Here is a 22723-nt window from a genome sequence, read left to right on the forward strand (position 1 = left end):
TCTCTTTTGGCTGGGGCGGGCGCGCTTTGGATAGATTAAAATCAAGACTTCGAAAGCGATTGGACTACAACCGGTCACGTCTCGGAAGGAAATTTTGTGAGAGGTTGTCTGCTAAGTTGGAACTGTGATTGAGTCTGATAGTCGAACTTCACAGCTCCCAATTTGTGCAGGAGGAATGAGAGGTGACAATGATACGGCAGCCAGTGGACGTCACTGGCAGATCAGAGATAAGCACCCACCAGGCCAAGGCGCAAACGGCGGAGTCAGGGAGAGCAGTGGAATGCCGCCACAACCCTGTCGAGCTGCCTATAGATTCAATATGCACTGCAGATATATGAGTAGTAAGAGAGATCAGCAACTGGAAAAGGAGGAGTGATGAAGGAGAAAAATGATAATAACAAGCAATGTCGTGTGTCGTTGTGAGGTGTGATAAAATGAAGCTGCCGCGATAGGAAAAGTGCCATTATGCAATTCCAGTACGAGAAAAGATTCACATTGATTTATGCTCCCAATCTGTACTTAAGACTTCACTAAACTCTAGCTCATTCTCCCACTGTATTTCCTGTGGGTCTCTAGATTTTAGTTATACTCTAGATAAGCTCCATGAGAAACTCTCCTCTACTCTGCGCAAAACTGAAAGACACGGTAAGCAGGTCTTGGTATCTGTACTATCAAGTACACAGCCGATTCATATTCTCCACGTAAATTGGCAAGGGAATCCCGGCAGGTCAAAGTACCTTTTCGTTCAGCGACCGCTCTGCAGGCTCTCTTCCCCACCTATGCCGACACTTATGCTCAATGACAACAGCGAGCATCTGCATTACATCCCCTTGCCTCAACTAATGCAGATAGCTGTGCCACATATTTCTAGCCCGATTCGCATCATACAAACGTCTTGACAGATATCGCGGGAAAATCATTTCCAAAGTAGCAGCTTAAACTCCCTGACTGCTCGCAGAAAAGTTGAATGCTCTCTATCAAACCCTCCGTAGACACTACCAATGAGAAAACGAGCTTTTGGAAGATTAGATGGTTGGACCTTTATATCGCCCTTTGTCGATGCTCATCATCGATAATACTACAAATTTACCTACCCTGGACATGTGCGTATAAATCTAAAGTGACTTATAACATTTCCTCACTCCATGTTCCACTTCTGCCGCCCTCCTTCCTGACGACCCGGACATCCTGTATTCGCATTCCCTTATCCACAGCTTTACACATATCAAAAACTGTCAAGCAAGCGCCCATGACGGATGTGAGCGCTTCCATTTCAACGCCCGTTGCACCGACGCATTGGACCGTGGCTGATACATCAACATGGCCAAATTTATAATTTGCGCCTTCCACGGGATCGACAACATCTACATCAACACTCACACTGGCTAGAGTAATCGGATGACAGAGCGGTATCAAGTCGGGTGTCTTCTTGGCAGCCATGATACCAGCAATGCGGGCCACGGCGAGGACGTCTCCCTTTTTCAGCGAATTGCTGCGGATAAGCTGCAGAGATGTCGCATTCGAGAAGATGACGCGTCCTCGGGCCACGGCAGTACGGGAGGTGGATTGCTTTGCTGCGATGGACACCATGTGTGCGGCGCCAGTGGAGGTAAGATGAGGCAATGCATCAGGAGGCGATGATGAATTGTGCGCTGAAGCGTTTATCGCGTCAACTGTTGCGCCAGGGGCGCGAGTTTGTTGACTGTTCTGTTTGCGTTCTGGATTGATGGTTGATGTGGGCTCGTTTTCCCGTTCAAATGAGCGGCTGCAGCACCGCGAAGGCAGAAAGTGACGAGGTGCCGAGCTGCTAAACGCGCGAATAGTTTGGAAAATTGAGCCGGGAGGCGTAGGAAGCATGTATGGGGCTGGAAACGTCGCTCCGCGAGGTGATAGGGTTGGAGTGCTTTTGGTGAAGCTACCGGTGATGCTTGATAACTGGCTACTGTTGATATTTCGGGCATAAGGGACCTCATCTAGTTCAATTAGCATTTACTGGAGCAGACGGGGAAAGCAAAGCGATCGCACGATGCGTAGAAAACAAATTGACGATTGGTAGTGGTTGGAATTCATAAGATAAAATGAGGCCATTTCTCAGGGAAACTCCCGGGCCTTATATTGACTCGTACAATAGTATCGTACAGCAATATGCAGAGAAGGCTTATAGAAAGCAATGCAGGAAAGATGATTGAATGACCAGACTCCCAAACATTGTTCCCGTGCTGGTATATAAACTAGAAAAGAAAATGAATGTTCTCAAGTGGTGAACAATCGACCAGCGATGTTGAAAATTTGACTACAGCGCCCGAATAAAAAGATAGACAGAAAAGAACCTACCCACCAATTAGAATCATAGGGCGGTTCTTCATGTTCTCCAGTTCGCCCATGCCGGCATGCCGTTCCTTTTTTCGCTTCACAGCCATTCCAATGACTTCTAGGAGTTCATTCTCCCGCTCAGCCCAACTCATGGGACCATTAGGTCCTGCTAAGCCCTGCTGTCGGTTCATCTCAACCTCCTTCAGCGCCTCAAAGGCTTCTTCGTCGAGCGGGTTGCCACTGTTATCTTTCCGCAGCAGATCCCGCAGAGAAACTTCAGAGTTACCAAAGAGACAGACCTTCAGGTTTCCGTCCGAGGTAATCCTTAGTCGGTTGCAAGTTCCGCAGAAGTTGTGAGTCATGCTCGTGATGAAGCCAACGCGCCCAGGGAATCCAGGAACTTGGTACGTCTTGCTCGTGTCGTTTTTGTGATCCTGAATTTTGCGCAGACCTGGGTACTTTTCACGAATGATGTCCAGCATCTCCCCGTAAGAAAGCATCTTTCCCTTGCTCCACTTGTTGCCGTCAAAAGGCATGTATTCGATGAAGCGGACTTCGACCTCCTTATCGCGGCCCATTTCTACAAACGGTAGGATTTCCCGTTCATTGATTCCCCGCATGACCACGCAATTTATTTTTAATTTGATACCCGCCCCTAGCCGGTTCATTTCGAGTATCCTGTCAATGCTCTTCATGACGGCATCCAAGCCCTTTCTTCGTGTCATGATTTGAAATTGGAACGGATCAAGGGTGTCAAGACTCAGATTGACGCCAGTAAGACCTGCTTCAACCATGCTATCAAGTTTTCGATATAAGGAGATCCCATTCGTCGTAAGGCATAATTCACGAAGGCCATGGCGCCGTAGAGAGCCAATCGAATGCATGAGGGGGAGGATGTCCCTCCGCACGGTAGGCTCGCCACCCGTGAGGCGAATCTTAGTCACACCTTGTGAGACAAAAAGGGATGCGAGATAGTGAATCTCGGGACTCGTAAGGAGATGAGCGGGTGGGGAGAGAGGAACGCCCTCTGAGTAACGGCCAGCAAAGTCAGCAAAAATTGGGGAGTTTAAAGACTAATAGAGTAGTATAAACACACCTTCTGGCATGCAGTACAGACAGCGGAGGTTACATCGCTCAGTGACACTGATCCGCAGGTAGTCATGCTGACGATTGAAATTGTCTGTTAGAAAGGAAGAGAATGGTTTTGCCGTTTTGATTGCCTCCCATCGGGTTGTTGAAGCCGGTTCAAGATCGTTGCCTGAAGGAGTATTTACGGGGAGGCGATAGTGTATTGAGGACTCATCTTCCCCAACAGCAGCTGTTGCGGCTGATGAGATTTGACGTGTTGACCGAGGAAGCTTTCGCCGTGACCGCACGCATAAATTATCGCCACTCCGGATTGTGGTTCGTGAAGCTGGCCGCAGCAGCATGAATGCCGCTCGGTGGCTAAATACTTCTGCCATGATGAAGACGACAGAGTATGTAACGCGTGGGAGTACCCAAGCGTATCAATGATCAAAAATTGAAGCAAGGAGTTGGCATTTTGCAGCCATTTCCAGTTGGAATTAAGAATGATCAGACAGGGCGCGCCGTCATCAGAGTCATCTTTCCCTTAATGGTGGGGGAGTCTGAAATTCGCCCGTGTGAGTGGCTCCTCTGAGCTTATCGGCCTCCTCCGCGCCGGCGATCCACTAAAATCTCCACCGCCAACCGCCGCGGAGATAAATTCGATTGTTTTGCCTGAATCGTCATGCCTTTCGAATCTCTAATTTCTGTTCCGTACTTCTACACAACGCAGGGATTAGTTCAATATTTCATTTTCTCAATCATGTTTAATTTAGATTTTTACGGGTTTGGAAATTCGGTGCTTATTTTGTCACTTGCATAAAATTCAAAAACCGAGATAATATAACCGCCCTTTTTCAACGCCTTTTGCATTTGTAATACTTTTCCATTATATCTTGAATGTCATCTCCATATGTATATGAAACACATTAAATAGCCATTTCTGCGTCCATATCCCCCGAGTCGTCCACCATGTCAAAGTCACCACCATCTTCGTCATCTTCGAGCCCCTCAAAGACCATGAACTTTTCATTCTTGGCATCAGCTGTAGCAAGATTAATTAGCAGTTATTCTTGAACCATTTGAAATATTTTGCTTGCAAGATCTGAACCGAACGAGAGGGGGAAGCAGGGAAAATATGATAACTTACTCTCGTCAGGGACAACATTGTTGTCCTGGACTTCACAGTCTTTCAAAATCGACTCGCGGCCAATCTTGCTTCGACGACCCACGACACAGCCAGTCAATTGACACCGCTCGCCAATAACAGCACCATCCATCAGCAAACACCTAGTCAGCCTAACACCCGAGCCAATCTGGCAGTTGGGACCAATGACAGTCTCCTTGATGACAGCCTTTTCTTCAACCGTGACGTTGTCACCAAGCAGACAGTCCGCGCGAGTGACCGTGCTTCGCTGAGCAATACCCTGTGGGTATGCTACCTTGCTGTTGTGCGCAAACGGGGAAGCTGCAGCTTTGCCAACTTCTTCAATGGACTCGAGCTTGGCGAGGCGCAGAGAAATGGATAACAAGAGTGGCGCAGTGTCCACACGTCGGATCAGCTGATCTGACTTTTCGGGGTGCACGTACGCTAGCATCGGCGGAGTCTGGAGTTTTGATTTTGGGGGCGGTACCGGCGAGGAAGAATCTGAGCCGGATGGATCTCGTACTCTTGATGCAAATTGTGTCGGTTCATCGTCTGTGGAATCGTCCGACTCCGGTTTGCTGGTCCATGTCGTACTCATACTACCCAGATCAACATCCTCTTCGAGAATGCCACTGCGCATCAAACCATCCTCGCCCTCATTTTCTTCGGCACCCTCGAAGATCTCTCTGAGACCAAGCTTTTCTGACAGGCCTTCCTGCCAGCCAGCCTTCGCCCACCAACCTACGACATCTTCGGCAAGACTGTCAAACTTGGGGTTTTTGTTGACCATGTCAAGGACCCAGTGAGGGAAAAAGTAGAGGTGAGCGTCGCGGTAAGATGTTAGAAGTTTTATCCGCGCATGCCTCCGCACGAGCGCGTGTCGAACTGGGAAGAATTTCCGTTCAGCGGTGATATCATTCAACGTATCGGTTGGAAATGAGGTGACGAGGTTAGAGATATGGTTGCGCAGAGAACTTTGAGCGGGAGGCACTACCGGTCGAGACAAAGGTGACGTGGCGATGAAATCTGTCTCTTCGCCTTTGACGGCATGTTCACCCTTCGTCTGATACCACACTCCCAATCCACCACGTCGGCCGCCCTTCTCTCCACCGATGCTCATCTTAGGGCCAAAGGATCCCTGCTTGCCCCCTGTAGCTCCTCCGAGGCCCGCCTCTTCGATCATCCAGGGCTCCACGAGGGCTTCGCCTCCAAGTTCGCAGACAAGATCGCAAGGGAGGACCACAAAATCGCCAGTGATGGCTGCTTTCACCTCCGGAAGACGGAAAATTTGCGCTGTTCCGACAGTCTCATCTGTGCTAGAAGCTTGAGAAAGACCCTCGGGCGCAATGATGTCGGGTTTTGGTGCCGGAAGAGAAGTGAGATGCGGGTTTTGAGAAAAGGCAGCTTCCAGCGCTGCAACAGAAGAGGGTGATGTAATGACAGTAATATCTTTTGATAGAGTTAATGGATGGGTACTTGATTGAAGAACAAAATGCGCAAGATGAAGAAGCTCGAACAATTATGACGTGTGAACCGCGGAATATGTAGATTGAGAAGTGAAGCAGAATGGGAGATGTCACAGATCTCCAAGCGCATTAAAAAGAAGATAAGCAGAGAGTGCGATAGTGCAATTGGTAAGCTCCCGCCCGCAAGCACGGATTCATGGGCAGAGCGGAAAAGGAACAGCAACGAGCCAAAGAAATAACAAGAAATCCAATAATAATTGACGAATTGAAATTCAAAGAACCAAATGCCGAGTTCAACGGAAGTTTTTGACTTACTTGTAATCCCTGACCTATAGCACCAGTCAAGCGGATACCAGACCATCGGTCTGTTTGCAATAGGCACCAGGGCTTTAGGAAATTCTTCTGGAGAGGAGGTGAAGGTGTTCAGTGAGACTCCAGGTCCGCACAAGATCAAGGCCTGAAACCCAGGCGGGGGTACAGTTTGTGCGTGAGGCATGCTGGCAGATTAGAACCTTCCAAGTTTGACGGGCAGTAAACTTCAATATTAAAACCAGTATGAGTGGGGCTCTGTCTTTGAAGATGGTTCAGAGCAGCAGACTCATTGCAAATACTATGACAGACAATGAAGGTACCTGAGCTTGACAGCTTTTGCTGTCGCTTGATATTCAAGTATCTGCTATAAAAGTAGAGCTAAGGATTATTCGTTGTGGAAATAATGGTGATAGAGAACAAGGTCATATGAGAATGAGTAAATGAGCAAATGAGTAAATCTTTCGGGGTGCGGAATGATGGATGATCAGATTAAGCGATAAGATGCGATAGGATAAGATTATCAAGGAGCTTTGACCCCCAGTTTCCCTGAACTTGTAGCTTGTTGCCGTCTCTCACCGACTTGACCGCGACAATCTTCCCCCGCGCTACCGCGGCTGATCCCCCAGCCACATGTTTGATTGATGGTCATGTTAACGTTCATTGCTTCCCTACTCATCGCTTTTTCAGGCTCTGAGGCTAGGGAGTCTGTCTAAATTACTAACTTGGCGCTATATCGTCGACAATATGTCCTTTCCAAACGACCGGAGAAGCCGGGGTAGCACTGGAAGGAGCACACTTGGGTACTGGGTGCCGCTGGTGGTGACTGTGACTGTCGCGACATTCGGAGTAGCCGCCTGGATATGGAGTGAGCGACAGGATGGTGACGATGACAAGGATTATGACTCGAGTGATCCTCCGTCCGGCTCCCGCCCGCCTCCGGGATACGCAGACCTTGGCCGTGGAGAGACTTCTTTTGGGGAGGGCGCCGAAGCGCCACCCGTAGAGGATGAAGGCGTGCTTGCGCGAATGTCAGGGGCTCTGCGACGGACTCCAAGCCCTCAACAAATCTATGACGGCGCAAAGGGGAGATTTGCCGCCGGAATGGCCGCCGTTGGGGGCGCGTTGTCTTCGATCCGCGAGGAAGAAAGGGATGATTTTGGAGATCACTCGCGTTGGTCCGAGGAGGTCCGACGCGACGATGTGGCAGCTCAATCTGCTCAGAGCGCTGGGGCTGTAAATACGAACATGGAGGCATTCAACTCTTCCGCTCAAACGGCTCCCACCCAAGCTCAGGGTCGTCCAGGTGTTCTGAAGCGCAAGACTGTGGCGGTTGTCGTATCAGCTGAGACGAATCACGATCCCGCTGAACAAGAAGATAATCGATATTACATGGAGCATGCGGTATGCTTTCTGAGTTGCGTCGTGTCAAAGCCTTTACTAATTTCTCATAATTTAGTCAATCCTTTCTCATTTGCCTGAGCATGTTGATAACGATACTATGCGGGTTTTTGTTTTGGTCTACGCACCGGATGTAAAGCAGCTGGGAGCAGAGTCTTCGGCTAGAACAGCCGGCTCAGTCACTTCATCTTATTCAAACATCGGCCAGGAAGATCTCCAAACTCCAGCAGAAGAACTCGAAAAGCCACTGATTCCAGTAGAGCCCCGCCCATTGTCTTCTTCGTCGGCGGGCCCAGAAGCGTCCCGTGCACCGGCTCCATTGGAGTCTTCCAGTCCTGCACTTCAAGCAATCTATACACAAGCTCGTGCATTGGTGGAGAATGACGCTATGATTCTACCCTTTTCTACAAGGACGGGCTACGTTCATTTGCTGCGTCACCTCGCACCAGAAGTGGTCTATATACAGGAGTCTCTGTCCGGGGACAAGGGCGAGGCTGTCACATCCATGTCTGGATGGGTCGGCCAGATAATTGTTGTGCTAGGCGATGAAGGTGGGCATGGCGGCTTAGTGGACAGTGAAGATGAAACAAATGCCTCGCAGAAGGAAGACAATTGGTGGGAAGATAGTGACAAGGTTGGATTCGGCAAAGGAATAGATGTTGTGGACGGTCTACGGGTTGGAGAAGATTGGGCGCGCCGTGTTGGAGCTCATGAATGATGCAACATGTGTTCGGGGTGATTTTACGTGTTTTATTAGTATACCATTTGCTGTTATCCTTCGGCAACGGCGAAACCTTGATATGAGTTGACGCATTTGTTTCGCCATGAAGCGGCATTATGTATATGGAAGTCTTTGGAGGCAAAGCATTCGATATTTATTTGCTGGACAAATAGAATGAACTGCATCCAACTCCAGGAAAGAAGTACTATATTAATTGCTTGGATTGTAATTTTGTTGTTCAAACATGAATGATTGGTATTCCGGTGTCTGATAATTCTAGACGTCACGGCTCTTCCGCTGCTCATAAACCAAGCTAAACCATTTTGGGACAGCCATCCATCCACGACCGCGATGGGATCATAATGCGATTCCATCTGGATATCCAGGTTATCGGTCGACGTCGATGGCGCGATGATTGCTTGACTGAGGACGGGATTGTGATTCTAAGGAGGACATCTGGTCTGTCACCATATTTATAGAGGAGATGATTCACATCGCGTCGTATTTCCCAACCCGCGCTTCACAGCTGCTATAAACGATCTGCGCCAGGTCATCGGCCTTGTGTCCATCCATTCGAAAGAGGCCAAGAGTTCCGATCTCTACACGAGAGCCAGTGGTTTGCTTAATATCATACAGTCCCAGTAAAGATGGCGACGACCGTCTCGGCAACCCCTCCGCAACCAGCGCGACCAGCGCAACCGTCACAAGCAGCGGGCAAGATGAAACGCCCTTCTCAGCCGGCTTCTCAGTCAGCTGCAAATTCAGCTCCGGGTAATTCGTCCTCGACGACTTCTCCCACGATGTCCAAGAAGACCGCGCCGGGGTCGAAGCAACCGCCGAATGCTACAGCCAATGGAACAACTCCCAATGGTATCGCGCCGAAAGCGAATCGTCAGCGGAAAGATTCGCAGCAAACCAATGGACGCATCTCGAAAAATGCGGGGAGGCGGTTCAGCGGCGAAGGTGGAAAGTCTTCGGGAAGAAATTCGCCTCCACCTCTAGGTAGGTCCCATTAACCAATATCCTTGTTGCTCAGATACACGAGCTTACAGTACCAGTGAGAACAACTGCCCACATCCTCCGAAAGTATCGTGACGCACCACCGTCTCTAATTATTCACCTCCATCCGACCCACTTTAGATTTGATCAGCAAGATGGTAGCTTCGGATATAATTCCCCTATGAGAGTCATTCTTGAGCACATAAAGGCCCAAACAGTGCCCTACGATATGCTCGAGGAGATGTTCGCCGCGGGAGTTAAGTTTTACGACGGTAAAGCTGCTATATCAATTGATTTTGCTTCAATTACTAATTTAAGAAGGATGCTTGATCGTACAGATCCATGATCACAGGTCGGCGACACCATCGCCCGCGGGAGTAGCTTCTAATGCGACAAAGGGAGAAAAGAAGACTCCTTTCTCACTGCATAATTACAATGAACACCTAACGCCGTCTCCCTATGTACCATTCCCAACGGCAGATCAAGGAGCAAAGAAGGAGGGTGCAGATGAGACAAACGTAGCAAATGTCGAGACTGCCAAATCTCAGACACAGACAAATGATGCTCAACCGGCTGCAGATCAAGCTCCAGACGGACAAGCAGATGGCACGGTGCGGGGACCCAAGATATACACAACTGTGCTGCATTCTACCCAACTATCGCTACACGCAGAGATGACAATATATGCCACTACCCCTGATTTGCGGGGAACAGGCAAACGACAATCACAGGCGCAAGCTGCCAGCGGTGGAGCACAAAGCGGACAACACCCGGCAAAGAGGCAAAAGATGATGCTTGACGATAGAAATTTTGCAGATTTTGAGGCAAAGGTATTACACCACACGCATTCGCGACTGTTCCTCGACCCAGTAGAGACTCCCTTGGAGGCGCAGAGACTCCTTCATGCGCTCAGGGATCCGTTACACTCGAGTCGACCTCCGCCTCCAAAAGTTCGCAAGCGGACTGTCGCAGAACTTGCAGCAGACGAAGCCCAAGCCGCAGAGGAAGAGAGGTTTATGCTTATCATGGACGAGCGTCTTGCTCCTGGCGTTACAGCTGGAGCTGGAGCCAAGGCCGCAGCGGCAGCAGACGGGCAAGCAGGAGCAGGATCTTTTGAACCTAGATTTTCCAGATTCAAGGCACTTGAAAATATCAAGATGCAATATGAAGAAAAGGAAAAGAAGAAAAAGGAGAAGGAGTTACAGGAACAGCTCGTCAAACGACAACAGCAGGAACAGCTGGAGCGGGAACGGCGCAAGGAAATGGAAGAGAAGGCCAGACAAGAGCACCAAATGCGGGAAATGCAGATGCGGCAGCAACAGCAACAGCAAGCTCGGCTTTTACAAGCCCAACAACAACAAGCTGCTCAGGCACAACAGCAACAGCAACAACAGCAACAACAGGCAGCTGTCGCACAGCAGCAACAACAACAACAACAGCAGCAGCAAGCCGCCCAAGCAGCATCCCACGCCCACCCTCCTCAACAACATCTCCCACAGCAAATACCTGCTGGGCAAGGCTCTCCTCCCGTTGTTCGCAATCAGACCCCTCTCAATTCTTCTCCGCTGGTGGGAAGCATGATGACCGGTGCAGCCAGCGTGCCCATGAACATCACTGCCAGCCAAACAGGCGGCAGTCCTCCACGACCTCCATCTGCGGCACAACATGCACACCCAGCCGTAGCAGCGGCGATGGCTCACCAACTGAGCCAGCAACGCAGCCAAGCACCCAGTCGCAACGGTACACCTCAAATGCCACATGGCACGCCCAACCTGCAACAAGCCACACCAGTCGTACGACATGTCACTCCCACTCCGCGTATGAGCCAAGCCAGCCCTGCCGCTGCAGCTCTATCCCACACGCCCGTCATGAACCAAAATATTATGATGGCAACGCCGCAAATGCAAAGCGCACACCTAACTCCCCAACAACAAGCCGCTCTCCTCCAACGCCAACAACAACAGCAATTTATCCAACAACTCCAGCAGCAACAGCAACAGCAACAGCAGCAGCAAATGCACGGCTCGCCCACTCAAATGAATCAAATGACACCTCAGCAGTTCGCCCAATTACAAGCTCAACAGCAGCAACTCCAAGCCCAGCAGGGACAACAACCACAAGGGCAAATGCCAAACAACTCCCAGCAGCAGCAATACCAAGCGCAACTCGCCCGCCAAACGGCAGCCATGATGAACAGCGTCGCTGCCAACCAACAAGCTGCTGCTGCTGCCGCTGCCGCCGGAAACCCCAACCCCGCTGCGGCGGCTGCAGGGGGTATGCAGATGCCTGGTCCTGCCGGCGCTGCACGCACCTTCCAGCAGCAGCAACAGCAGCAACTTCAGCTTCAGGCCCAGAAGATGCATTATCAGCAAATGATGCAGCGTCTTGCCCACCAGTACGGGGGTGTCCAATCCATCCCCCCGCAACTGATCCAGCGCGTCAGGCAACAGGCCATGGGCATGACCATGAACCCCCAGCAGATGCAGCACATGCTTCAGCAGCAACAGCAGCAGCAGCAAATGCTGGCACAAATGGGCCGTGGCATGATGCCCGCTGGAGGCATGCAGGGTATGGGCGGCATGGCGGGTATGCAAGGACAGGGCCAGGGCCAGGGGCGAGGTGTATAATTGCATTGTTGCATTGTTGCAATGACTGCAGTGATTGCGGAGACTGGAGTTTGGTATGGAAGTATCGTTTGCGCGTAGGATGGGTGTTTTACTTGGGCTGCACGGCTCTTGGAATGGTGTTTACGGAGTTTATCATTTTCTTTTCCTCCTTGTTTTCCTCTTTCTCTTTCTCTGTCAATTTTTTTTTCTCTTTTTCTTCCTTTCTTTCCCTTTACTTCTTTTTCTCTGTCTCTTCGTCCTGGGACCTGCCTCTCTCTGGCACTTTCTTCCTCTTCTGTCCCTTCCTCTTCCTCCAGTGCTTTGTTCATTTTGGACTTTATATTGGGCTCTGTCTCTAAATCGGTTTATCGGTTCGTTGGTCGTTGGTCGTTGATTCATCGGTACATGGGTTCCCTGTTACATTTATCCATTCATCGGTTTTATCGGTTCGTCAGTTCACTGTTACATGGGTCTATCGGTTTTATTTGTTCGTTGTTTCCTTTTCGTTGGGAGTTACTTCAAGGTACATACTTTTCTCTGGCAGACCACAATTCTTCGGCGCCCATAGTTGTTTTTCTCGTCTTGTCTTCTCTTGCGGTTCGTTGTTTACGCTGAGGTCCCGAGGTGGGACTACCTATTCCTTTAATTTTCTCAATTAAATTATGATTCTACCATTTTTAACTTGTTTTATGGCCTTTTGGTCGACGACTCGCGACTCGGCACGAGGCTGGCATTTTAATGTGAAAGTGAACGCGTTTTAGGAGGATAACGTGAAATGTGAAGCTACTTAAGAGGCCGATGGGCCACGCCACTATGTGTGAAAATATATAAGGTTACTTTAAGTATCATGCCTAGTGACACTGGAAATAATGCATTATGTGTTCGCAAGAAGACGCTGGGTTGTAGGTTGGACTTGCGTAGCCTAAAAAAAGACGGACCGGGGGAAAGGAAGAGAAGGTGTATCGTGTATGTGATTTCTTCTCTGGACGAGATAAAGGATAGGAAAGATAAAGAACAGGAACTGGTCAAGGACTCAAGGACTCAAGCCCCAGCCCCGGTGTAGAGAGCTAGTAGTATGTACTAATGAGAATGATATTGCTTCTATTTGAATGTACAATGTATATACATAATACGCAGCATCCAGCTTCAGTATCAATAGGGGTAGATAGATCTCGTAGAAGTATAGAAGTAAAGTGATTATTTCAGGGTTTCAGGGTTTCTGGGCTGGACTGGATGGACGTTGTGTAGGAACATTAAGGGACTCTCATCTCCTGTTCATCTTGTTTTTGTCTTTTCTAACAAATTTTTGGGGAGGGGGGGAGGAAGGCAAACGCGTTCTATATGATTTGGGTAACCAAAACCCTCGCCCTCGTTCTTCTTTGCCAACTTGGGGTCAACCATCCAATCACCCATCACAACAACTACTACCACAACAACAACAACAACAACAACAACAACAAAAACTACCACGACCACCACTGCCCCCTCCTGGCCCGCGGCCCCCATTCCCGGGCCCCTAACCTCCACTCCAATCCCACCGCACGATACCCACCCCTCTCCCCATCCTCCCACCGCCGCCACCAGTGCCGCCACAGCCAGGGCCACGGCCACACCAATCAGATATGCTTCCGACCAAGTTCCTTGATGAACCCGACTTCAACCAACTTGTCAATCGGGACCTTCATGCTCTCGACTTTCGTGCGCGTGTTTTCGCGCAGCCACAGGAAGAACTTAAGCACGGCGCGCTTGAACAAATTCGTCCCGTCGAGGACGCGTAGATGTTCTTTGCCAACGATATATACGACTTGCGTCTCAAATGCATGGTCTAGAGCCCGTAATTCCGTAGCAATCAATTCGTCGGCGCGGGCTTGGTTGAGTTCCGCAGAACTCGATAACCAGGCTTCGTCTTGGGCGGGGGGAAGATCAAGTTGGATTTTGACTTGGTTATTGGAGCCGCCAGCGACACTTCCAACGCCGAAGCTACCGTCGGGAGTACCAGTCGCAGTCGCAGCATTTACGGCTCCGCTGGAGGCAGCGACGCTGGTGTTGGTAAAGGGATTGGTAGTGCTGGATGGAGACGATCTGGGCCGAGGACCGGACTTGTTGCGTGAAAGTTGGGTTGTAGGGACAGGTAAGGATACAGTCTGTTGGATCAATGAGGGTATTATTGGGGTCGGAGGGGTAGGCGGTAAAGAAATGACCCCTGCTGGCATACATCTCCACAGCTGCGCGGTGGAACTAGCGGCCTCTTGAATAATGTGGCTCCGGATCTGGTTATACACGAGAATGCCGAGCTTGGAGTCAATGACGTGGTCGGCGTAGCCGTGGCGGATGATGATGCGGAAGCAGTTCTTGATCGAGGTGCGTGTTATACTGTACCGCTCGTCGAGGGGGACCTTTTTGGCGGATATGTGTTAGTGGGGACGGTTTTTGGTATGGGGTATAGGGTATATGGTATGCTTATTGGGTTGGAAATTGAGGAATGCAAAAGGGTTGGTAACATACGTGAGGTATTGTCAAGGCACGCATGTGCAAGAAGACTTGCACCTCGGGGGATGCTTCGAATTTGCGGAGGAAATGCTCGTAGGCCACGGGTACACCGCTTCCTCGTTTGTCGAAGAAGATGCCAAGTCCTAGGGGTGACTCGTGAGTAGAAAGTCGTGAATATTGATTGTAAGGAACGAAAGGAGAGTTGGAAGATATTGTGGGGATGGGACAAACACACCCTTTATCTTTGTGAGAGGAGCTCCTCCAAAAGTCTCAGTCAATTTCGTCTCTCCCTTTTCATCTAACATGATGATATCCCGTGTTTGGAGCAGCTCTTCGCCCTCGGATGCCCACTGCTGTTCTTTGCCATAACGCCACAGGATAAATATAAGCGATAGGAAGATTCCGAGCATAATGGTAAACCAAGCACCATCGGGAACTTTTGTGAGTGCCGAGCTGAGGAATAATCCGTCCAGGGTTCCAAAGAACAGAAATCCGGCAAGCACAATAAGGGGATGGATTCGCCATACAATCAAGGCGACGAGGGAGACTAGGCAGGTGGTTATGAAGGTGACGCAAACAACGCATGCACCGTACGCATGTCCTAGCCGTGTAGTCTGCATTTAATGTGAGCATTGCAACGTCTAATCAAGTTGAAAATAACTAGGACAGATGGCTTACGTTGTGATAAACACCAGTGACTATCAATGTACCAGCCATCAATAGAAAATTGGCCATGGGAATATAAACCTGCCCATGAAACTTTTTGCTTGTGTGGATAAGCTTGATCTGGGGGAAATAACTCAGGTTCATGAGTTGAGAGAGGAGCTGAAATGTGCTCGTGATTAGGGCTTGTGATGCAACAATCGCCGCAAGAATAGAAATAATAAGAGAAGGGTAAAACATTCCAGGAGGCACAGACTTAAAGAAGGGATTCGAAACGGCAGTTGGAAAGCGGGAAATGTAGGCAGCCTGGCCGAGATATGCAAGAAGAAGAGAAGGATAAACGAAACAGAGCCAAGAAAGTTGGATGGACCTGTTCATGTCAGTTCGCTCGGAGCGGGTGAAATCAGGCTCTGAGCTGCTAACCTTCTATTGAAGGCCCCGAGATCTGCAAATAATGCTTCAACGCCTGGATAATGTTAATTGTGAAAGATCCAAGGCTGGGCAAAAATAAAACGCACCAGTAAATGCAAGAAGTATGCCGCTCAGCGATTTCCAGCCTTCTGTTTTGTTCTTGACAAAGTAGTGACCGACAAAATAAGGTGAAAAGGCTTTTAGCACGCTATAGTCGAACTTTACAAGATTCTTTTTCGTCCACATGGTTAGATTGCGAACTAAAAAGATGCAGGGTGAGCATCACTCACATAAATGCCAAAGCAAAAGTTAAACGCGAGCCAGATAGACACGATAGGTGCGAAAAAGTACGACAATTTCGCTATTCCGAAAGGTTGAATCGCAAACAGAGCAACGAGAATCGCACATGAAGCGCCAATTATAGCGCCAGTGGATAAATCACTCTTGACCACCTCGATTCCTGCATTGTTGTCAGTTGTCTTATCATATACAAGACTGCAAAGCCACATAGAAGCCCAACCTTGAATAGCCCCCAGAACGGTTTGCGCAGGCGTCAGGACGCCATCTGCCATCACCAAGCTGACTCCAAGCACGGCCAAGGCTTTCAGGATCCCATGCATAACTCGACTTTTCTCGACAAAATGCCTTGCCAGCAAGTTTGGTCGCTGCATGTCGGAGCTGAGGTACCTTTCCATTTTCACCGTTGTTGCTGTCTTCGGATCCCGGCGCAGAATCCGGCTCTATAATGCCAGTCAGGCAAGCTTTCATGCATATTATAGGAGGGGCAATCGCCATACATAGCGTGACAACAAGGAATAGCAAGCAAAGGTCCCGCCTTCACCGGTATCATCAGCTCGAAGAACGATGAGCAAATATTTCACGGTAACAATTAAAGTGAGACTCCATAGGATGAGAGACAGTGCCCCAAGCAGATCGTCATGTGACGGGGGCGAGGCAAAAGTCGACGAGTAAACATAAAGTGGACTGGTTCCTATATCGCCATAGACAACTCCGACTGACTGGTAAGCCAACCTAGTTGTATCTTCTTAGTTTTCGTCCTGGTACCGTGACAAAACAAATGAAACTTACCAAAGGAGTCTCCATCCTTTGAAAACCTGCTCATGCTTAATGTCCCGTTCCTGGACATCTGTCGCCTCCACAGTAGTATCAACTCCCTTCCGATGGGTAAAATGATCATCCTCGCAGGATGCGTGAGCCGGGCTCTGCCCCGAAACATGCGCACGTGGCATTGGGGTCGGAGCAGAACCCCTAGGGGTGTCATCGAAAGAAATGCATGTTGGGCGGTCCATTCCTTGCAGAATTGCAACAATTCAGGCGTTCAAAGCAGCAATTTTTGACGCGGGTTTTTACACGAATTTTGGGTTTCAAACACGTAATACGAAATAATTTGAGCAAGGAATCAAGAAATAGAATGACACAGAGCCAAGGAGATCCTTGGATGCGAGCAGAGCGAAAGGCCCGAAGAGCCGGGTTCGAAGGCAACAACTTTGATGCAAGCGGATAGAAGTAGAAACAAAAGCGAATCCATTCAAAGAGGGGGAGATGAAACCCGTTATATATAACAAATGTTATCCATCTAGGGTTTGAAACCAATCTCAATACTGTGCCCTCCTGCAAGAGCAGGTTCCACAGAATACCCTGACACGCATCATACCAAAGCCCTGGGAGACTGTAAGATGCTGTGTTAAAAAAATTGGGAAACGTTAGCTATGTTGGTAGACAGCCAGGCCAGTTTGGATTAGGCCAGGCGAAATTCGCTCATACATCTTCTTTGGTCTGCACCTGGCAAATTTTCAAATGGAAAAAGAATAAGCTAGAAACGCGAATCGCACGAGCAGCCAGTACAGGACATGATCATAACCAAGGAGAGCTAGGTCAAAGCAAAAGGACCTCTCCTCTTCACATGTAAGCGAAATTGATCGCCCTGGCCCCTCATGGAAATTCCCATGCACAGGGCAATGCAAGCCGAGACAAAGAGAGGGGCAGCACAAGCTTAATGTGAGGAAACACACACAGAAAAAGCAAAGCAAAAACCGGGGAATTGACTCCCCCCAGATAACATGACTGCTGCTGCATTCTCAAAAGTCAGAAGCCGCCCATGGCTGCATAATCGTTGGGGGCTGTGCTCCGTCACCCGGGGAGTATCCGACAGGATGTGAATGACTAGATGACGGAGAGGGAGGGCAAAGAGCAGCAGCGACTGGTCGGGAGCCTGAAAGATTGCAAACAGCTGGGGGAACCAGAGCTGAATGGGGATGTCTCATCTCGCTTCATCTCCCTCCCCCCATCGACATTCTCACTGAGAGCACGGACCAGAGAAAAGACCCTGCAGTGCTGGGAAGAAAAGCTTGGCTATGATAGCGTCATAACTTGACCGAAACATGGAGGACAGGCTTTTTTTGTGGGGGGGGGGCTGTGAAGAGGAATCATAACTACAAGATAGCGGGGCTCAAGAACCTGTAAGCAGAAATGCCTCATTCATTTTTCTTACTGGCGCCTGTATTTTAGGGTTTAGCCTTGTACTTTAGCTGCACGGCTAACGCCGGAAGGAACCGTGACTGTCGATGCGCTAAGAGAGCAGTCTCCTGACGAGGAGGGGTATTTTGTTTTCAGGGTCCCACAACGAGAGGCAGAATTAATGACGAGACGAAATCTCCCGCAAATCTAGTGGGACATGTAAAATTTTGATCTGCTAGTTTCAGAGGTTTGGCGGAAAGATATTCCGGCATGATATCTACGATGCTAGAATTGTATGACGAAAGAATGCGCATTCTGCGCTGATAAGAAACTGATTGACTCTTCTCCATGGCCACCGGAAATAAATAGTCTAAACAAGCATGTGTTCGCCAGTCTTGTATATAATGCCATGTAACGCCAACTCACATGAGCTGGACAATGTATATATCCACACAGCTAAACTACAAGTCGTTTATGTTTCCATAAATCATCTTCTTCAACGACCCTCGGTGGCTTGATAACAACGCGACCGGACCAGTGAGGTATCAAGTCAGAAATAAGACCAGAGGCTTTACCTGAAGTGCCGTCTTTGCGATGACGAGCAGCAAGCTCCGCCTCTGACCGGGTAAAACTGCGATGCGCCCATAAGGCATGGATGAGATCTTGCATATCGTGCCGCTTTGCCCACCGGGCAGCTTCTTTAAATGCTTTATCAATTGCGGGATCATTTTCCAGTGACCGGTCTCGTAGCCGTGTATAAGATTCCCACATCCAGTCGTCGGAACCAATGGCTTCAAGGAACTCCTCGCTCACCCAGCTCGGGTCGTACATGTCATCCAATGTATCGTCGTCTTCCTCAATGTCACTCTCATCATCATCGTGGAGCGAAATGTGGAGTCTGAGCTCTTTAAGAGACGAGCCAAATGCTCTTCCACCTCTCTTTTTTGCCCATTCTCGGAACTGTTGATCAGTGGGGTAATCGTCAGACTCGCTGACGCTGACCCAACTTCCAGCAGAGTTTCTCCTTTGGCGTTTGCTCGACGGGTTGTCTGGATCCGAACCTTCTTTTCCACTATAATCCTCGTTGCTGAAAAACTCATCTAGCAATTCGTCTTCCCATTCATCGCGACCGTGTTTCTCAGCCTGTGCCAGGTCTCGGAGAAATTGCAGCAAAGCCTTCGTCATATAGCCTCTGCGGCTAAAACTCGGGATCCACTCTAATGTGAGCACTTCAAGATTCTCTAGCTCGTCCCATCTGGCCCGAGGTCGGATAATTGGAATCTTCTTGGACGCTGACCACTCTGGCCACCATGAAAGCCCGCCAAAATCACGGAAGCGTTGCGGTTTGGGTGCGTCGTCAAGCAGTTCGCTGTCGCCAGTAATGTATGCATGATGCAATTTCAGATATCGCAAGTTCCCCCATAGGTTACCATTGAGGGACATGCAGGATCTATAGAGATCTTCCATTGCCATTGCCTCTTCATTACCGAGACTTCCTGGTCGTTTGCCATGTTGTGGCAGCTTTAGTCTCCCGCACTGAAGCATTCGCAGTCGAGTTTCGCCGAGAATGGCATTCATTCCTTCGACGGTGATGTTGTTACTTCCAACAAAGAGACAACGAAGGCCCCCCTTATATGACTTGTCTAGACTTGTTGTTCCGGAGTCAAAATACTTTACCCAGTCAGAGATCGTTTCCGGTATTGGAAGGCTAGAAAATTCATCATCATCCGCAGCAACTCGTGACAGCTCAGGATCTCCTTTTGTTTCAGACTTGGTCTCGACCCCGGCTCCGTCCACCTCAATCCTTCTAGCCGGTGGAATACGATTATTACCTCGGTGGAAGAACCGGCTAAGTAGCAATGGGACAATGCCATCGGTTAGTGCATTCCCAGAAACATCTAGGCTATATAGCCTTGTACGTAAGCCTTCAGCTAGGATACAAAATCCCCGGTCGGTCAGCCGGTTATGTGCAAATCTCAGAACTCGTAGGCATGGAAAAGTCTGTGGAGCGCTCAGGTTTGTTAAAAATTCTCGATTTTTGGCGGCAGACCCATTCAGTATAAAAGATATGTCGAGAACCCGCAAATTACGGTAAAGCCCAATCATCGTGTTAAGCTTATGTCCATCTAGAGCCTCGCAACGCTGCAGTTCAAGAGCCAGGAGAGATTGCCTTGGAGAGCCGAACCAAATTTCTTTGCACAGATTTTGCATGGCATGCTTCGATTGTTGCTGATATGGCGGGGCTGAAATGAAGCTAATTTGCTTTATTTCTGGTAATTGTGTCATAAGTTTGGTGTTCCAGTTCTTTGGAAGACTTGGTATCTCTTCTTTCATGTGGATATCTTCTGTGAGAGATGAAAGGTTCAATATCCGAGTCTTTTCTCGCGTCTCCCGCCGGACATGCCGCAGAGTCTGCAAAAAAGCAACAAATTTGCCTACCAAAAACCAAAGTTAGCATCAATTCGAAAGAGCCGCGCTCGCAAACAGAAATATGCAAGAAGCGTAAAAAGAATGAAGTAAAAGCAGAACTGGATGTGGTGTAAACGGACCGTGACTTCTAATACCGGTCCCAAAGTGGACCGATGGCTCCTCCCATAGGCATTTGGAGGCATACTCATGTGCTGACTTGCAGCTAAGACAAAGTGCCAATATATCTTGTGTGGAGAGATACGGACAAACAAAGTTCCATATGCTTTCCGGCACTTGTGTGGCTTTAGGTTTACCCGTATCACTCTCCATCGCGTCCATGCGCGTCTTTGCCAGATTGATGTGGGGGCGAGTTAGAATGACAATTTAAAGGAAGATTGAGTTTTAATATATAGCTGCAAAGATATGAGTTGATGTTCGTGGTATTTGATTATGTTTTTGATATTTGCCGTTCAAATCATGTGCTGAGGCGCGTTAGAAGGGCTTCCTCAAGCATTGACGCGTCAGGGGGAGGGAGCAGACCTACTCCGTGGGCAAAAAAGCGCGTGATGCAATCATGCATGAGACTGCATATGGCGACAAGGAAATTTCAGAACAATTAAATTTTTGAAAAGCTAATCTGCAATCTTATCGGAACCCGAGCATCTTTTTCCAGGTTGTGTAAGGCATTACCTAAGTTTCTTCAAAAGATGTTGGACAGCAACGCGGTATGCTCTCATGGTTTCTGTGCAAAAAGTGTTTTGATTGGTATATATAATGAATTATACATCCACTCTCAACAAGCGAAATGAGTGTTCGCAGCTCCAGCGTTGATGGTTTAGTGGTAAAATTCGTCGTTGCCATCGACGAGCCCCGGGTTCGATTCCCGGTCGACGCATCTTTTTTCACATTTTTTTCCTCTTTTGGTCTTCCAGTATCCTTATTTCTTTGTTATAAAAAGCGTATTTCTCTGTCGACCTCTTCAATTGTTGGAACAAATTCGTTTGGGCTATGTAGCGGACAGAACAATTCCGATGCAATAACAAAGATTATCTTAGTGCAATAATTAAACAAGGGTACCGTTCCTAATTGAGTAAAGTGTACAGATTGATACACTACTTACCAAGTAATATTTGTCTACTGCCTTACAACGTGATACTCTCTACCCTGAGGTGTAATGCATCTAAAAGTACCTCTGTCTCCTTTACTTCATTTAATACTTCTGAAGCCCACTGAAAATAACCATGTGCTGGCTGAATTGTTACTGGTCCAGAAGGTACCTTACTTTCAGCTATAGATTGTACATGAGAAGAAGTATCAGCTGGTTAAAAGACTGTCCTCTCAGGCTCTGGTCTCCTTGGCAAGTAAGACAAGGAGACCTATGTGTGATGAAAACCCAAATTATGCTAAAGGATTAAATGAGATCATATACAATTAATTGAGTGTCATTTGATACCATCATCAGAATGGCAGCAATGATGAACATCAAGCTGAATCAAAGATTTTATAAGTCTTGTTCTACTATCCAGTTTGAGTCGTTTTTACAGTATGCCCCAAGAGACAAACCAGCTCAATATAAGACAGATCAGCATAAGCTCTGCCAGTGGGGCGTGGACAGCATGGTTGCTTGAACATGTAGATCCCCAATTGGCCACAATATATTTCCCCGAGTGGCAAAGCCAAGTCAGAAAACTATCGCGAGCTGGTACATGACAGCAGTGCTCCAAACTTTAATGCTTGTGGGATCATCAATGGTCAACATGCTGGACAAAAATCTACTAGGTTTCTTTCAGTAATGAGACACGATGAGTACTTTCGACTAGGGCAAATAATGAGCAGGCATGTGATAAGTAAACCTTTGGTATTCTGTTGAGCCATTACATCTCAGTTTGTGAACCACAGTCTCATATTATTCCATTGCATTTGATAATTTTTGGTTGCATCCCCAAGATTCAAAACACTTCCGTTTGCGACCTTGTTGACTGGCCGTTCGTCGTTGCGCGACTTACTGATTAACTTGCACGTTACACAAAGCAGTGACATTTCAGCTGCTCATGATGCTTACTTCTGTGGCAACGCGTGCCTTGCCCCTTTCCTCGACTCTGCCTTATCGTCCTTCTCCTGCCAACTTCCTCTCCCCCATTGCCTACGAATTTTAACCACAAATTTCTTGGTTTTTTTTTTCTTTTGAAAATCTATAGCTGGTTTAGTCCAGCTATTTTGTATCTTTTGGCACAATATATGATTG

General features: G+C 48.5%; 7 protein-coding genes and 1 non-coding gene across 8 annotated transcripts; 3 read left to right on the top strand and 5 right to left on the bottom strand.

Moving 5' to 3' along the window:
- Positions 1-1137: 1137 nt before the first annotated feature.
- Positions 1138-1668, bottom strand: L228DRAFT_195913 (molybdenum cofactor biosynthesis protein MoaC; the record flags this gene model as incomplete). The annotated part of the gene is made up of 1 exon (XM_018329603.1): positions 1138-1668. A coding segment is annotated over one exon (531 nt), but the record flags the coding sequence as incomplete, so codon positions are not given.
- A 662-nt stretch (positions 1669-2330) lies between these two features.
- Positions 2331-3743, bottom strand: L228DRAFT_209444 (molybdopterin cofactor; the record flags this gene model as incomplete). Its single annotated transcript, XM_018329812.1, has 2 exons — positions 2331-3340; positions 3410-3743. 2 exons carry the CDS (start codon positions 3741-3743, stop codon positions 2331-2333), a joined length of 1344 nt encoding a protein of 447 aa, XP_018189577.1.
- A 447-nt stretch (positions 3744-4190) lies between these two features.
- On the bottom strand, positions 4191-6718 carry L228DRAFT_281137 (eukaryotic translation initiation factor-like protein subunit eIF2B-gamma). The gene is made up of 3 exons (XM_018335866.1): positions 6307-6718; positions 4529-5974; positions 4191-4423 (listed from the first exon to the last, which is right to left on the bottom strand). The coding sequence occupies exons 1-3, from the start codon at positions 6485-6487 to the stop codon at positions 4308-4310; spliced, it is 1743 nt and encodes a 580-aa protein (XP_018189578.1). The 5' UTR covers positions 6488-6718; the 3' UTR covers positions 4191-4307.
- A 193-nt stretch (positions 6719-6911) lies between these two features.
- Positions 6912-8619, top strand: L228DRAFT_218350 (hypothetical protein). Its single transcript, XM_018330183.1, has 2 exons — positions 6912-7704; positions 7760-8619. The coding sequence occupies exons 1-2, from the start codon at positions 7048-7050 to the stop codon at positions 8417-8419; spliced, it is 1317 nt and encodes a 438-aa protein (XP_018189579.1). The 5' UTR covers positions 6912-7047; the 3' UTR covers positions 8420-8619.
- Positions 8620-9069: 450 nt separating this feature from the next.
- L228DRAFT_266389 (hypothetical protein) lies at positions 9070-12048 on the top strand (the record flags this gene model as incomplete). Its single annotated transcript, XM_018334851.1, has 3 exons — positions 9070-9424; positions 9481-9693; positions 9743-12048. The coding sequence occupies 3 exons, from the start codon at positions 9070-9072 to the stop codon at positions 12046-12048; spliced, it is 2874 nt and encodes a 957-aa protein (XP_018189580.1).
- A 1595-nt stretch (positions 12049-13643) lies between these two features.
- Positions 13644-16841, bottom strand: L228DRAFT_209519 (potassium uptake protein; the record flags this gene model as incomplete). The annotated part of the gene is made up of 11 exons (XM_018329815.1): positions 13644-13966; positions 14267-14423; positions 14533-14660; positions 14753-15131; positions 15196-15550; positions 15604-15646; positions 15699-15822; positions 15882-16051; positions 16112-16331; positions 16389-16623; positions 16681-16841. 11 exons carry the CDS (start codon positions 16839-16841, stop codon positions 13644-13646), a joined length of 2295 nt encoding a protein of 764 aa, XP_018189581.1.
- A 1393-nt stretch (positions 16842-18234) lies between these two features.
- On the bottom strand, positions 18235-20624 carry L228DRAFT_281141 (hypothetical protein). Its single transcript, XM_018335867.1, has one exon. It carries the CDS (start codon positions 20401-20403, stop codon positions 18526-18528), a length of 1878 nt encoding a protein of 625 aa, XP_018189582.1. The 5' UTR covers positions 20404-20624; the 3' UTR covers positions 18235-18525.
- A 678-nt stretch (positions 20625-21302) lies between these two features.
- L228DRAFT_t39 lies at positions 21303-21373 on the top strand. Its single transcript has one exon. It is a non-coding gene; the product is annotated as a tRNA-Gly (tRNA).
- The last annotated feature ends 1350 nt before the right edge of the window (positions 21374-22723 follow it).

The sequence above is a fragment of the Xylona heveae genome (genome assembly GCF_001619985.1).
Source record: "Xylona heveae TC161 unplaced genomic scaffold L228scaffold_3, whole genome shotgun sequence".
In the NCBI taxonomy this organism is placed as follows: Eukaryota; Fungi; Ascomycota; class Xylonomycetes; order Xylonales; family Xylonaceae; genus Xylona; species Xylona heveae.

Excerpts from the sequence above, each read along its gene's own strand:
- L228DRAFT_281137 (XM_018335866.1), bottom strand. The coding sequence starts at position 6,487 with ATGCCTCACGCACAAACTGTACCCCCGCCTGGGTTTCAGGCCTTGATC. Across the intron at positions 5,975-6,306 it reads CTATAGGTCAGGGATTACAA|ATATTACTGTCATTACATCA; the intron begins GTAAGTCAAAAA and ends CTCTATCAAAAG. Across the intron at positions 4,424-4,528 it reads CAATGTTGTCCCTGACGAGA|CTGATGCCAAGAATGAAAAG; the intron begins GTAAGTTATCAT and ends ATCTTGCTACAG.
- L228DRAFT_218350 (XM_018330183.1), top strand. The coding sequence starts at position 7,048 with ATGTCCTTTCCAAACGACCGGAGAAGCCGGGGTAGCACTGGAAGGAGC. Across the intron at positions 7,705-7,759 it reads GATATTACATGGAGCATGCG|TCAATCCTTTCTCATTTGCC; the intron begins GTATGCTTTCTG and ends CTCATAATTTAG.
- L228DRAFT_281141 (XM_018335867.1), bottom strand. The coding sequence starts at position 20,403 with ATGAAAGAAGAGATACCAAGTCTTCCAAAGAACTGGAACACCAAACTT.